At 44.7% G+C, this 16,367-nt stretch overlaps 1 protein-coding gene across 1 annotated transcript in view; it reads left to right on the top strand.

Moving 5' to 3' along the window:
* The window catches only part of SLC9A1 (solute carrier family 9 member A1), a 125,021-nt gene that overhangs the window by 84,720 nt on the left and 23,934 nt on the right, over window positions 1–16,367 (top strand). Inside the window, exon 2 of the mRNA XM_058195914.1 lies at window positions 2,290–2,818. Coding sequence (XP_058051897.1) covers window positions 2,290–2,818 — 529 coding nt within the window. The remainder of the gene's footprint in view (window positions 1–2,289; window positions 2,819–16,367) is intronic.

The following is a 16,367-nucleotide window of genomic DNA, read 5'->3' as shown; positions in this document are numbered from 1 at the left end:
GGCCGAAGGAAAAAAATGCTTTTAAAAGTAAAAAAAGAACCCTTTGATGATCACACGGCTCAGCTCCGGGGGGAGGGGAGGGATTTTTGTTACTGGTTCTCCGAACCACCCGCCGCCATCGCTACCTAATTGGGTGATCCGGTCCAAACCGGGAGCATTTCACCTCTGACGTATTTGACCATTTTTGAAAAACGGCATTGGAGTAGATGGATTTTTAGATTTGAAGCGGTATACAGTTATTCTTAGGTTCTTCAATTTAAAAGTTTATTTTACATTCCATTCTTTAATTTTTGACTCAGTTGGCTGTTTTCTCAAGATTTTATCCCTTTGAAATGATTGAGAACTATGCAACTCCCTGCAACTGCATATGGACAGTTCAGGTGGATTCTTTGGGAAATGTTGCATATATTCTCTGGGTGCGGGTGTGGGCATTGTTCTCTGGGCATTGTTAAACTGGGCGTGGGCATGGCCAGCGCATGACACATCCGGCCCAAGGACAGCGAGTTTGACAGACTTGTTCTAAGCAATCACAGTTTGGTGCTCTATTTTACAGCTCAACAGGTTCCACTCAAAACAGGTGGTTTCTTGTGCCCAGAGGTTCAGCAGGAAAGATTGAAGCAACAGGTGTTTATTAAAAATGGCTGCTTCTTATGAAAAGAGTCCCTTTGTCCAGAGAATCAAAGATACAACATGCTGTGCTTACCGTCATTTTTGTTCCGAAACAAAATACCAACTTGTATTTATAGAAATATTAAAAAAAATTGATAACAGATTGTAGGGAGGGGAGAGCTGGGATTGTGTATCTCTGTATTTAGAGGGAACAGCCAACAGAATATCAAAATGAGAATTGTTCCTCTTTGGGATTTAACAGTTTCATATTATTCCACCTCCAAGAATTGGTCAGCATTATGTTATCCCTGAATGTGCTCGGTCTTCTTGCTTTTTTCTGGAAATTGCTCTCATGTTTAAGAGCATACCTTCCCCACAAAATTGTTTGGTTCACTTTTGCAGGCTCAGTTCTCCCCAGACTGCTGATCACTGTCTGTTGGTGGGGATGGTGTAGTTATGGGCTACCTCATCATGCCAAGCCCAGACTGATGGTTGGAAATAAGGAAATGATGATACATATGACATTAAATAAGGAAGAGCGGGCAATAATTAAACTGTGCCAGGTTCCTCCTCTCATTCAAGTCAACTTCTGGATGTGATACGAGATGAGAATTAAATTGGAGAGGAGATGTGGTAAGAAAAATGCAGATTCATTACAGATGAATTGTTCTAGCTGTGCAATTTTACTAACCTAATGAGCCTAGCTGAGTTATCTGGAGTTTACTGCAGGGTAACTGCATGTAAGAAGGGATGCGGTGGCTCAGTGGCTAAGATGCTGAGCTTGTTGATCGAAAGGCCAGCAGTTTAGCGGTTCGAATCCCTAGTGCTGCATTACGGGGTGAGCTCCCGTTACTTGTCCCAGCTTCTTCCAACCTAGCAATTCAAAAGCACATCAAAAATGCAAGTAGAAAAATAGGGACCACCTTTGGTGGGAAGATAACAGTGTTCCGTGCGCCTTTGGCGTAGAGTCATGCCGGCCACCTGACCACAAAGACGTCTTCGGACAGCGCTGGCTCTTCGGCTTTGAAACGGAGATGAGCACCGCCCACTAGAGTCGGGAACGACTAGCACATATGTGCCAGGGGAACCTTTAACTTTACCTTTAGCTACATGTAACATTGCAGCTAATGACTTAAGAACATTTTCATGCTAATATTCCCATTTTGCATACTCTAGGCTGATCACAGAATCCAATATAGTCTGCTGCAGAAATCAGGTTGTCCTAGAGCCCAAATGTGCCACTGTGTTTCTTTAAAGCAGGGGTCTCCAACCTTGGCAACTTTAAGACTTGTGGAGTTCAACTCCCAGAGTTTCTCAGCCGGCTTTGCTGGCTGAGGAACTCTGGGAATTGAAGCTTTGCTGGCTGAGGAACTCTGGGAATTGAAGTCCACAAGTCTTAAAGTTGCCAAGGTTGGAGACCCCTGCTTTAAAGGACCAAGTCTTATTTCAGGATCCTTCAGTCTTTCACATCCAGATTCTAGGAGATGGTGTAATAAGACATCCTTTGGTGCTCTCTGAACTTCTTTGTTTCCTTGCCGACATTTCATTACCAAACCAGGTAACATCATCAGTGCCTAGATGATGTAAGTTTAGTATCTTGGCAAAACTGAAGAACTGGAGGATGCAGCTTTACTAAAGCTGCTAAAACCTTGATCATATTGCTTTTGTCTCTACTTACAGGATTCCATGTGATTCCGACCCTTTCCAGCATAGTTCCTGAGAGCTGCTTACTCATTGTCGTAGGACTGCTGGTTGGTGCGCTCATTAAAGCCGTGGGGGAAAACCCTCCAGTCCTGAATTCCAAAGTCTTCTTCCTCTTCCTTCTCCCACCCATCATCCTGGACGCTGGTTACTTCTTGCCCTTGCGCCAATTCACTGAGAACGTGGGCACCATCTTGATTTTCGCGGTGATTGGGACATTATGGAATGCTTTCTTCGTAGGCTCTCTGATGTATGCCGTGTGCCGGATAGGTGGCCCTCTTTTATCAGACATTGGTCTCTTGGACAACCTGCTCTTTGGCAGCATCATCTCCGCGGTGGATCCTGTGGCTGTGCTGGCTGTATTCGAGGAGATTCACATCAATGAACTTTTGCACATCTTGGTGTTTGGCGAGTCGTTGCTGAATGACGCCGTTACTGTGGTAAGTAGAGCGCAGCTTTCACAGAGCTGGCTCTGTCCTGGAATAAAGGAAGATTTTGTGGATTTGGGGTACTGTTGAAGGCAGCAAAGGAGGAGGGGACACTCAAAATGTCTTGTGCACGATTCAACCAGGGGTGAAATGCTACCGGTTTCCTCCAGTTCGGGCGAACAGGTAGTGATAAAAACTACCGGTTCAGGCAAACAGGTAGCAAATAAAAAGCTACTGGTTTGGGCAAACTGGTAGTTAGCTACCAGTTCGGTTGAACTGGTAGTTTAAAAAAAGTTACCGATTCCTCCGAACAGGTATTTCCGACAATCAGCTGTGCAGCAGGGTTTAGCTTTGCTAGAAAACAGGAAATCCTGCTTTCTAGCAAAGCTAAACTGCACTGCACAGCTGATCCCTCCCCTGCTGTTCTACTTACCTTCCTAAGTCTCCCTTTAGCGCATACTGCGCATGCATGTACTACACACGCACGCACGTTCAACGTGCATGTTTGATGCGCACTGTGCATGCATATGGAGCATGCGTTTGGTGCATTGCGCATGCACACGCAGCACGCATTTGGCACATGCTGCGCATGTGTGGGCAGCAAACCAGTACCAAACCGGTTCAGATTTCACCACAGGATTCAACATAATGTTCATACTGCCAAAGAAACACACTGCATGCGGACATAGATGTAGGGATTATTAGTTGAGAAATTTTTGTCTCCAGAATGGATCAGCTGATGCCAACGGAACCTCAAAAGAAGGATCACTTTGCCTTTTGATTTCTTAACATCCTTAGCATCCTTAAACACTTAGCTTCTCTTGGCCAGAAATATCCTGTGTCGGCTCAGGATGACGTGAGCATTCATTTGACAGTCACCTACTTCTTGTCTTCCTAAATATTAGAGAGCCCAGGGATAGAAAATCGAGTTTGTCTGCAGAAGATCACAGATAAGTAGGAGATAGTCTTTCTCCCCCCTGCACCCCGAAATGTGAGAAAATCTCTGCTAGTTTAATATGAGCTGTACCATATTTAAGAGAGACAGTGTATTGTAGACAGGGATGAAATGTAAAAAGTTACTACTGGTTCTGTGGACGGGGCTTGGTAGGGGAGGTAATGTAATTGGGTGGGTGTGGCCAACTTTTTTCTTTTTTACTTTTTAAAGCATTTTTTCTACAACCTCTTTGGCTGAAAAGGTTTTAAAAGGCTCTGATGATCCCAGCTGAGCTGCACAATAATCAGAGGCTTTTTTTGTTTTTTACTTTTAAAAGCATTTTTTCGGCCGAAGAAAAAATGCTTTTAAAAGTTAAAAAAAAAAGGCTCTGACGATTGTGTGGCTCAGCTGGACATGGGGGGGGCAGGGATCTTTGCTACCAGTTCTCTGAACCACCCGCCGCCATCGCTACCGGTTCGGCCAATCCGGTCCGAACCGGGAGCATTTCACCCCTGATTAAAGCCCTAAACTAGAAACCAGGAGACCATAAATTCTAGTTGTATAACATTGGATTCGTCTGTAGGCCTTGTCAAAGTCCATGCAGTGCGTTCCATCAGTTTATAGATTTAATTTATTTAATTTAAGAGCTTCAGATAAGTGGGTAGAAAGGTCCTCACTAAAGGTGGGAGGACCTGCTGCCGGCTACCGCTAAGAGTACTGAAGTAGTTGGCCCAACCCTGAATATGGGAATTCATTCACTGCAGTCATGGCTAATGGACTCCATAATACATTGGTTGAAACCTTACTACCCTTTTTAAAAATTAAAGCATTCGTTCCAGCCTCTTAATCAGAGATTCCCCAAGTGCCTAGCAATATTTATCCAAAATCCAATAGAAAACGATGAAGCCCCAAACATAATTTGGAACAAATGAAACTAAAATAGCTAATGGGCCACTAAAAAAAGCCTTTGAGGACATCAACAGATACTTAGCAACTGGAAAAAGATGACGGCTTTCTAAAGGTGAAGCCTGCTAAATGTCAGAAACCAAAGGCAAAGTTTGGACAAAATCTTTTAACTTCACGAAACACACTCAGGCATTTGTTTTTAAATCTACTGCATTATATTTCAGGTGGTCTAATACCTTATTTATTTAAAACAAGGTACCGTATTTTTCAGAGTATAAGACGCACCTTAGTTTTTGGGGAGGAAAATAAGAAAAAAACTGATTGGCAGGTGGATTGGCCTCTAGAATACCCCCAATCAGCTGTTCCCAGAGGTGAATTTTAGCCACAGGTTCCTTGGTTGTGAGCTCTGTGCCTTGCTTTTTTTTTGCTTTTTTTTTCTGCCTCTGAAACTGTTTCAGAAAAAAAAAAATTCTGCCTCTGAAAGCCTCCAAAACAGAACTTCAGGGAAAAAAGCCTCTGAAGCTCTGTTTGGGGGCTTCTTTTCTGAAGCTCTATTTGAGGGCTTCTTTTCTGAAGCTTCTTTCAGCCTCTGAAACCCCCCTGTGAGAAGCTGGGTGGGGCTACATTCAGAGTATAAGACGCACCCAGATTTTCACCCTCTTTTTGGACAGAAAAAAGGTGCGTCTTATACTCCAAAAACTACAGTAGTCCTCAAACTAAGATCATTCATTTAGCGACTATTCAAACTTATGACCACACTGAAAAAAGTGACTTACAACAGGTACTCACACTTAAAACCATTGCAGTATTCCCATGGTCACAGGATCAACAGTCAGGGCTTGGCAATTGGCATATATTTTCCAGGATTGCAGAATCCCAGGTCATGTGACCAACATTTGCCATTATTTTATTTATTTTATTTCATTTTGTTACTTTATTTCATTTTTTAAAATTTGTGCGCCTCCTGTCTCATCTAGAAATGACTTTAGACAGCTAACAAAACATTAAAAACAGATAAACATTAAAATGATAAAACAATAATTAACTATAATAATGATAATTTACAATTGAAAAATGGGAGGAAGGGAGCACAAAGTACATAGGGAAAGGCGAGGTCTTCTCCAAGGGTGAAATCTACTTACCTTCCTTACCGGTCTGGAAGTGTGCGTGCGTGCATCACATGCGCGCACAGGCATTCTGCGCATGTGCAAAACCTGCGCATGCGCAGAAGGTTAAAAATACATTATTTCCTGGTTAAAACCAGGAAGTAATGACACCTGGGTGGGTGGGCGGAGCTTTGCTCGGCCATCGCTACCCAATTGCCAAACTACCGGCCACAATCGCTACCGGATCGCATGATCCGATCTGATCCAGGAGCATTTCACCTCTGGTCTTCTCTTAATCCAGTAGCCGCTCCAGAGTGGTGCCCCTTCCCATTGAGGCCCCAGGCCAACTGGTAGAGCCAGGTCTTCAGGTCCTTATGGAAGGTCAGAAAGGTGGGTGTGGATCTCACCTACAGGGTTTGCTTACAATTAGTTTAATTTAGTTTAGTTTATTTATTTATTTATTTATTTATTATTTATTTATTATTTCAATTTCTATACCGCCCTTCTCTCGAAGGACTCAGGGACGTTTACAGCCAACTAAGAACAACAAATATAAAAATTAAAAACAAATTTAAAAGATTAATTTAAATAGGCTGAAAATTCTAAAAACTATTAAAAACCCCTATTAAAAAACTATGAGGCCAGTCCTGCACGATGAAATAAAAAAGTCTTCAACTCATTGCACCTCGTACAACGAAATTAAATGTCGTCTTCAGTGTACATTATAACTATAAAAATAAAACACAAACACACATCCTTCACACTCTATACAATTGAATTGAACACCCCTGATATTGCACTAATATTGCACAATGCAGTAGAATTCAATATAGTTACCACCAGTGGTGGGATTCAGCCAGTTCGCACCACTTCGGGAGAACCGGTTGTTAACTTTCTGAGCAGTTTGGCAAACTGGTTGTTGGAAGAAATCATTTGGACAGAGAACCGGTTGTTAAATCATTTGAATCCCACCACTGGTTACCACCCTGGGATAGAAGCTGTTTTTCAGCCTATTTGTCCTTGTTTTTATTATCCTGTACCGTCTGCCAGATGGTAATAGTTCAAAAAAAGGGTGCCCAGGATGAGATGGATCTTTAAGGATGTTTTGAACTTTCTTAAGGCAGCGGGAGCTATAAAGCTCTTCCAAAGAGGGGAGAGGGCAACCAATGATCCTCTGGGCAACGACGTTGACCCTCTGGAGTGCTGTCCTATCTGCCACTGTGCAATTGGCAAACCATACACAGGTGCAGTAAGTTAAAATACTCTCTATGGTGCAGCGGTAGAAGGTCACCAGCAGTTTTTCATTCAGTTGCTGTTTCCTGAGAAGTCTCAGATAGTATAATCTCTGCTGGGCCCTTTTGACCAGTGCTGCAATGTGAGTGCCTCAGGTTAGGTCCTCTTTTATGATAACACCCAGAAACTTAAAACTGGCCACTTGCTCCACTCGGTCTCCATTGATAAGCAAGGGCTGGATGTCTGATCTGTTCCTTCTATAGTCCAGTATAAGCTCCTTGGTCTTATTTGTGTTAAGGACCAAGTTATTGTCGCCACACCAGGAAAGCAACCAGATGAGAAAACTGCAAGGTTTATGTTACATTTCACAGTGCTGTGATCAATTCAGAACAGATTGGAAAATGTCAGCTTTGGTTGAAGTAATTCTGAATTATGGATGGAAGGAATATCGAAGCCCGGCTACCCAGACAAAGGAAATTGGCCACTCAGTAGCGTGGCAAGATGTGGACAACTTAGCAGCAAGGATCAATTATGAGATGATTTGTATAACACAAGGGCCCTGTTGGAATGACCTGAAAATAAATTGGTTGGGTAACACTTGAGTTGATTGGTGGAGGTTTCTTGTTAGTGGGCTGGTTAACAAATCATTAGGAGTTGGAAAAGCAATTGTTTGTTCTGTGTAGCTGTCATGTAGCTTTTTTGAGGTCCAGTTCTCTGCTGTTTTAGATATAAGGGTCAGCCCTATTAGTAGAGCGAGAGAGTGCTACCTCCAACAGCAAACTCCAAAGGATGAAGCAGAATTGTGATGTCTGGAAGGACAATGCTATGTTGTACTTCATGGACTTTCCTTACCAACTCCTAGAGGTAGACTGGACAAGACCCATCAGCCATGAGCAGTAACACTACTGCCTTTATTCTAAGATTATAGTCACAGTATCTTGCAAGGGGCCATGGTAGCTCAGGCTGTAAGTAGCCTGTTATTAAAACACAGCAGCCTGCAATTACTGCAGGTTCAACCCCGGCCCAAGGTTGACTCAGCCTTCCATCTTTAAAAGGTAGGTAAAATGAGGACCCAGATTGTTGGGGGGGCAATAAGTTGACTTTGTAAAAAATATACAAATAGAGGTAGACTGGACCCATCAGCCATGTAAATAAATAAATAAATAAAAAAGTCTGGAAGTAGATCTCTCCCCCTCATCTTTACAAGTCAGAAACTAGGGAGGGTCTGTTCTGAAACATTTGCCATGCCCCATTGCTTCTGTGGACTAAAATGCTGTCAGGGTTCCAAGTAACACCCCCGAGGAAAACAAACTCCGAGGCTTGAATTTCCTCAAAGCTAATTTTTATGAGAGATGTCATACTGGCACATCTGGGAAACCCCGAATCTGAGAGCTTCCGCATTTTTCTCACCCAAAAGAAAGTTCAAGTCCCTGTCCAACACCCATATGTTCATTGCATGCACCAATCAGGTACCCTCCGGAACAGAAGATACCTCCTCATTCTTCTCAGCACAGTTGCAGGGCAACTCGGCCTTGACTTTCTGGAAAGAATGTTATTTTGACTACATATCATCTTCACAATCCCCCCCTCCCATTTTCCCACAGTAGAAGTTGTGGCAGGCCTGAAGGCTCACAGGTAAAAGATGGCTTCCAGGCCTGACATGGTCATTGAAGAATCGATTCTTTCCAATTGTGGAGTGCTGGAGAAGACCTTTGAGAGTCTCTTTCGACTGCAGGGAGATCAAATCAGTCGATCCTAAAGGAGATCAACCCTGACTGTTCTTTGGCAGGATGAAGCTGAAACTCAAATACTTTGGCCATCTAATGAGAAGAGGGGACTCTGATGTTGGGAAAGATGGAAGGCAAAAGGAGAAGGGGGTCGCAGAGGATGAGATGGTTAGATAGGGTCATCAATGCAACCAACATGAAGATGGGCAAATTCTGCGAGACAGGGGAGCCTGGTGGGCTTTGGTCCTGGGGCCACGTAGAGTTGGACAGAATGACTGAAGAACATCAACAAACATGACATTGCCTAGTCTACGACTTTTTCTGTTTCTCAAGGACACTCTTACAGAATGTTAAACTCGGCTGTTTCCTCTATGGCAGGAAATATTACCTCAGCATTTGTACTGAAGAAAGAGTCACTTCCTGGCCATCTCCTTCATAGGAAGTGACATTTTGTCATTTGTCCTGGGTAGAAAACTGTTAGTTCTGCTCAAACATTATTCTGCAAAGATGGAGTCAGACCTGCCATCTCATGCCCGTGCTTTGCATTTGCCAGCTGCCAGTCTGCCATGAACTATGGGGGGAAGGGAGCTGGATGAGGTGTGAGGGGGAGGCTAACGACACATTGTACTTTCTAGAGACACAACTTCAAGGTCAGACTGCTGGGAAAGGGATGCACCTCCGCCCCACCTACTCTACAGTTGAAGAGACCATTCCCAAAACATTTTACTTGAAAGGGATTGGACAATGAGGGATCAACAATGGGAAGGACCAAAGGGGGAAAGTTAACTGGGAAAGTTTGGCACGCGAACTTCAGTTCTGGCTTTGCTATATTGTAATCTACTTGGCCTTTACTAAAGTAAACCTTTCACACTGAATGGAGTCGAGAGTTGTTCTTGCTTAAGGGACTAAGTTGGGGCAGGACTGACAGAGGGTTTGCAGGCAGGGTGTAATGGCATATGGCCGTGATGTCGAACCTATGGCACGCATGCCACAGGTGGCATGCATAGCCATATTGGTGGGCATGCGAGCTCAGCTCCGCCAGCTGATTTTTGGGCCTTCTGGGCCTACCGGCAGTAGGGAAACAAGCTGTTTCCTATCTCCGAAGGGCCTGGGGTGTGGAGAAGGCCCATTGTTTTGCTCTCCCCAGGCTCCAGAGCTTTTCTAGGAGCCTAGGCCCCCCAAAATGGCCTTCCCACCCCCACCCCCCCGGAGCCACTCCAGAGGCCGGAAACGGTCCATTTGCCAACTTCTGGTGGGACCGGAAGGCCCGTTTTTTGCTCTCCAAGTTGGCAAATGGGCCGTTTCTGGCCTCTAGAGGGGAAGTCTGTTTTGCCCTCCCCAGGCTCCTAGAAAGGCTTTAGCGGAGGGAGCGGGGTATGTGTCGTGTGCATGGGGGTGGGGCACATAGAATGATGAGTGTAGGCACACGCACGCGCGATCCCCCCTGCGCTCCCCTTGCTTTTGGCACGCGATGGCAAAAAGGTTTGCCATCCCTGGCATATGGAAATATCTTTGAGACAAGGTCATTAAGGAAACAGATAAAAGGCAGTTTAATCCACAGCATGTGGGGAAGATGCTCAGAAAAGACCCTTCTCAGTTTGGAGGCTCCAAAGGGAACCAGGAGGGAAGAGAAGTGCTTTGAGACTTGAAAGATTCTGCTAATGTAAGCTTACAATAAAGTAGACGTCAGCCCTGAAACTATTTTGGAAAAACTACAGGGTTGCCACAGCAAGTCCGGTTGCAGCTGTGGGAACCTGAAGGCGGAGGTAGAAATACCTGGGGTGGGGGGAATGTAGCCAAAATAACATTCTTTCCTGTGGGAGCCAAGGACATCCCCACCAGGTGCTTTGAAGCCATGGACCTTAGGCAACCAGAGGAGGACTATGACCTGATTGGGCCATAAAATGGGTGTGTGACCTGGGGTGTGTGTTGGGTTTTGATTTGGATGGGGAAAACTTCGGGTCTTTCACCAGTGGTGCAATATGGCATTCCTAATAAGATTTTGGCACAGCTGGTGAAGGAGCCGAGGTTTTCCCCACCCAAATCAAAACTCAAAGTTCATGCCCCCCCACCCAGGTCACACATCCATCTCATGGCCCAATCAGGTCAAAGACCTCCTCCGCCTATCTCAGGTCCACACCTTCCAAGCACCTGGTGGGGATGTCCTTGGCCCCCACGGGAAAGAATTTTAATATGGCATTCCTAATAAAACTTAGGGGGTGTGGTGGCTCAGTGGCTAAGATGCTGAGCTTGTCGATCAGAAAGGTTGGCAGTTCGGCTGTTCGAATCCCTAATGTTGCGTAACAGGTGAGCTCCCGTTACTTGTCCCAGCTTCTGCCAATCTAGCAGTTTGAAAGCACGTAAAAAATGCAAGTAGAAAAAATAGGGACCATCTTTGCTGGGAAGGTAACAGCGTTCCGTGCGCCTTTGGCATTGTGTCATGCCAGCCACATGACCATGGAGACATCTTCGGACAGTGCTGGCTCTTCGGCTTTGAAACGGAGATGAGCACTGCCCCCTAGAGTCAGGAATGACTAGCACATATGTGTGAGAGGAACCTTTACCATTAAAAGGAGGTCATCAGTTGTTGTTCCACCTTGTTCTTCCGCAAGACCCTGAGGAAGTGGATACTCAGTTGGGCCTTCCTGGCCACCTGGATTGTATTATTTTTCCAGGTGAGATCTTGGCTAAGGTGGACTCCCAGGAATTTGAAGGTCCAGAATTTCAATAATAACAACAACAACAACAACAACAACAACAACAACAACAACAACAACAACATCACCATTGGTCAGCTGCAGAAGGCCACCTTACTGGGATCTGCTCGCATAATTCGCCGATACATCATGCAGTCCTAAACTCTTGGGAAGTGTTCGACTAGTGATCTGTGATAAGAAATCCAGCATAATTATCTCGTTTGCCCCCTAGAGTCGGCAACGACTAGCAGGAATGTGCGAGGGGAACCTTTACCTTCACCTTAATAAAATTTAACTTTGAGGAAACTCCAGGCCTCAGAGTTTTGATTTCGTTGGGACTGTTACTTGGAACCCTGACAGTAGAATTAGCTCATGTGGTCATGTTTCCTGTCTCGTCTACCTCATACAGCTTACACAGCAACCCTTCTTCCGACTCTGATGCAGAGTACTACTGCCAACGATCATAACGTGTAGCAATGTTAGCTAAAATAACATGAATAGAAAATGAAAAATCTGGAAAGGTATTTTCTTGCACCCCATTTATATTCTAAGCTGCATTTTCTGGGGAATCTGCTACGGTTAATGTAAGAGATCTACTGTGCTTTCGGTCTCTAACATAAAGAAGGTCCCTTCCTCCTTGTCCCATCAGGAGCCATTTGAAAGAGCAGAGAGGATGGAGTGGAAAAACTGGCTTTAACCATGTTATTTTATTTATAGCTGGGACAATGAAAGGGCACGAAGGAGTGACTAATTTGTGCAAAGTCATGATTGGTAGTACATGGCCCAAGAAGGTCTCTGGAAATTCAGAAATGCCAGAATGATATACGTCTCTCTCCTGCTTTGTCCAGTTTTCTCCTGTTCGGTTGGAACTGACTTTCGTAGTGAGCAAACGCTCTTGACCCTTGAAACTCTCTTGGACGTGGCCAGTGCTCTGACCGACGGCAGCATTTCTATTTCTGAGCTGCTACCTTTGGATGTCAGAGAATGAGGACTAACGAAAAATCTTGATGGACCTACCTGATTGGTCAAGCATTTTCTGCCCATTAAATCTGAGGATCTTTGATATCCGGTTTACATATTTCTCTGGGAAAATGAGGACCGTATTTGGCTGATGCAAAATGTATGAATTTCATCCACAGGTAGTCCTCAACTTGAAAAAGTGACATGACCGTTTTTCACCCTTACGACCATTGCAGCCTCCCATTCCCCATGGTCACGTGATCAAAATTCAGACCCTTGGCCACTGTCTCGTATTTATGACGGTTGCAGTGCCCTGGGGTCAGGTGATCGGATCTCCTTTTGTGAGCTGACAAGCGAAGTCTATGGGGAAGTCAGATTCATTTAACAACCGTGTTGCTAACTTAACAACTGCAGTGATTCACTTAAGAACTGTGGCAAGAAAGGTTGCAAAATGGGGCAAAACCAGGAGTAAAATCCAGCAGGTTCTGACAGGTTCTGGAGAACCGGTAGCAGAACTTTTGAGTAGTTTGGAGAACCGGCAAATGCCACCTCTGGCTGGCTCCAGAATGGGGTGGCAATGGAGTTTTTGCAATATCCTTCCCACAGGAGTGGGGTGGGAATGGAGGTTTTGCAGTATCCTTCCTCCTGGAGTGGGGTGGGAATGGAGGTTTTGCAGTATCCTTCCCCTAAAGTGGGGCGGGAATGGAGATTTTGCAATATCCTTCCCCCTGGTGTGGGGTGGGAATGGAGATTTTGCCGTATCCTTCTCCTGCCATGCTGACCAAGCCACGTCCACCAAGCCACGCCCACAGAACCAGTAGTAAAAAAATTTGGATTTCATCACTGGGCAAAACACACTTAACAACTGTCTTGCTTAGCAACAGACATTTTGGGCTCAATATTGGTCACAAGTCAAGGGCTACCTGTGTTTTTGAATGTGCCTTTTGGCCACTCTGAGTCCTTAAAGCAGCTTGCAAAGCCAAACGTGGTAACCATATTGAGCAGTCAAATACAATAAAAACAATGAAAACAATGACCAAGCAGAAGGGAGCAGCAAAATGTTGAACTTATTTCAGATGGTCTTTGAGCCTCCACTGAACCCCATGGATGGATGTCACTCTCTGTTGTTGTTGTTTTTTGTAGCTCAGGTGCTGCTTGACCTACAACTGTAATGGAGCCTGGTGTTCTGTCCCTTCCCCACTTCAAACCCACGAGCTGGCCGTCAGCCAGTGGATTCACAGCTCTTATCAGTCCTGGCAGAGAAATCGCAGCTGCCTGCCAAAGTTCAGACAAATGACTCACGTAGCAAGACTTTCAGCTCTTTTTGAAACCGTTCAGCTAAACTTTTGTTTCCCGTGGAGTGAGAGCAGTCCCAAAGCTCCTTATATATCCTGTGGGGTGGGGCTCCTGCCCCACCCTTCCCTTTGATGATGCTGCCTCTCTAATCTTCTGAAGCACGGGTCATGCCAAGCTTGATTATTATTATCAGCTGGGTCTGAAGGCGTAGCCTGGGGAAGGGAGGAATCAGGGGATGACGGCCTCATTACGTCCTCCGACTGATCTGGTACTGGCTCCTGGAGCCGAGCCACAGGAATTGGTGCTCCCGAGGTAAGCCTTACCAGCCCTTCTCCCTCGCTCTCGGAGTCACTTTTGGGCATGGGGCCAGATTTGGGGGCTGGAGTCACAACAGCTGGTCATAAGGCAGGCCATTATATGACTGATCTAATTTTATGACCTTTTTTGTGGGGGTGGTTAAGAGAAGGCTGCGGTCATTAAGTGAAGTCATTGTTCACTAGGGCAGGGGTCTCCAACCTTGGCAACTTTAAGACTTGTGGACTTCAACTCCCAGAGTTCCTCATTCTGGGAGTTAAAGTCCACAAGTCTTAAAGTTGCCAAGGTTGGAGACCCCTGCACTAGGGGGCATTTTTGTCAAAAATTGGAAGCAAATGCCATTTTTTTTTACAACAGACATCATACATTATGGTCATGTGACTACAGGATGAGTATAAATGTGGGCCAGTTGCTGAGCTTCTGAAATGCAGTCATGTGACTTTGTGGGTAGTGGGTGCAGCTGGAACTTTGTAACCTAGTCATAAATACCTTTTGGGGCATCCCTCCCAACTTTAAATGGTCACTAAGGGACTGGTCGTAAATCGAGGACTGTCTATACCAATCTTAGTAACTTTAAGGTTTGTGGTCTTCAACTCCCAGAGTTCCTCAGCCAGCTTTGCTGGCTGAGGAACTCTGGGAGTTGAAGTCCACAAGCCTTAAAGTTACGAAGGTTGGAGATCCCTGGTCTATCCTATTAGTTAAAGTATTTATTGAATTGTTTTTTATGCAATAAATGTTTGGAGGTCAGTGAACAATCTGGAACTTCATGAAGGGGTCAATGAGCTGAAGAGTTCGGGGAGTCCTGTTCAAGAGGGATGGAACTCGGGAAAAATCCCCTCTAAAGCAGTTTGAAGGCCCGTGAAGTTTAATCCCTAAAATCAGCCATGTCTAGCCTTGTGTGGACTTCCACAATTTCCCAACCAGCATGACTTTGCTAGGAATTCTGGGAGCTGGAATCGATCATCTGGAAATTGTCATCTATCTAGAACAGAGATTCCAACCAGTTCTGGGCTGCATAAACAGAGGGATAGAATCAAGATCACGTGAAGTGTTAATACCACTTTATAATGCCTTAGTAAGGCCACACTTGGAATACTGCATTCAGTTTTGGTCGCCACGATGTAAAAAGGATGTTGAGACTCTAGAAAGAGTGCAGAGAAGAGCAACAAAGATGATTAGGGGACTCGAGGCTAAAACATATGAAGAATGGTTGCAGAAACTGGATATGTCTAGTCTGATGAAAAGAAGAACTAGGGGAGACATGATAGCAGTGTTCCAATATCTCAGGGGTTGCCACAAAGAAGAGGGAATCAAACTATTCTCCAAAGCACCTGAGGGTAGAACAAGAAGCAATGGGTGGAAACTAACCAAGGAAAGAAGCAACCTAGAACTAAGAAGAAATTTTCTGACAGTTAAAACAATTAATCAGTGGAACAACTTGCCTGCAAAAGTTGTAAATGCTCCAACGCTGGAAATTTTTAAGAAAACGTTGGATAGCCATTTGTCTGAAAGGGTGTAGGGTTTCCTGCCTGGGCAGGGGGTTGGACTAGAAGACCTCCAAGGTCCCTTCCAACTCTGATATTATTATTATTATTATTATTATTATTATTATTATTATTATTATTATTATTATTATTATTATTATTATTATTATTATTATTATTATTATTATTATTATTATTATTATTATTATTATTATTACTACTACTACTACTACTACTACTACTACTACTACTACTACCTTGGCAACTAGCTGGCTGAGGAATTCTGGGAGTTGAAGTCCTCAAATCTTAAAGTTGCCAAGGTTGGAGCCCCCTGATAGAAGATGCCTTGGATTATCTCCTTAAGTGGTTGAAATGCAGTGAAGCTATTAACCTTATCATCTTCTGCCATAAAACACCAAGACACTTAAAAAAATTTTTTTTGCGGAAACATCCAATGCTGTTACTTGCTTCTGCACCGCTGTGCCTTCCTTCTGTCTCTTGGCCTGCCCTGAATTTATGCTTCCCCAGCAGCGAAGTGGATGCCGCAGACGTGAGCCAACACATATTGGATCTTGCACAATCCTGCTTTCCTTTTTTGATGTCCGTTCTCCAGCCCCCTGCAGGATGAGAGGGAGATGATGATGCAACGTCCTGACCACAACAAGGTCTTAAAGAAAAAGACACAGGCTCCTGAAAGCTGGACCAGTTTCAGATTATAATTGGCTACGACAGGGAAGGCTTTCATTAGTCTTCAAAAGACTAATGTCCTGTCTTGTGTGTCCCCTCACACAGAGAGGGTCTTCTTAGGGTGCCGTCCGCCAAGCAATGTCGGCTGGCGGCCCCCAGGGGAAGGGCCTTCTCTGTTGGAGCACCTACCCTCTGGAACGAACTTCCCCCTGGTTTGCGTCAATTACCTGACCTTCGGACCTTCCGCCGTGAATTGAAAACGTACCTGTTTATCCAAGTGGGACT

Source organism: Ahaetulla prasina, chromosome 10, assembly GCF_028640845.1.
Source record: "Ahaetulla prasina isolate Xishuangbanna chromosome 10, ASM2864084v1, whole genome shotgun sequence".
NCBI classification, from domain to species: Eukaryota; Metazoa; Chordata; class Lepidosauria; order Squamata; family Colubridae; genus Ahaetulla; species Ahaetulla prasina.
The sequence above is the reverse complement of the archived record's forward strand: the minus strand, read 5'-3'. Positions and strand labels throughout refer to the sequence as shown.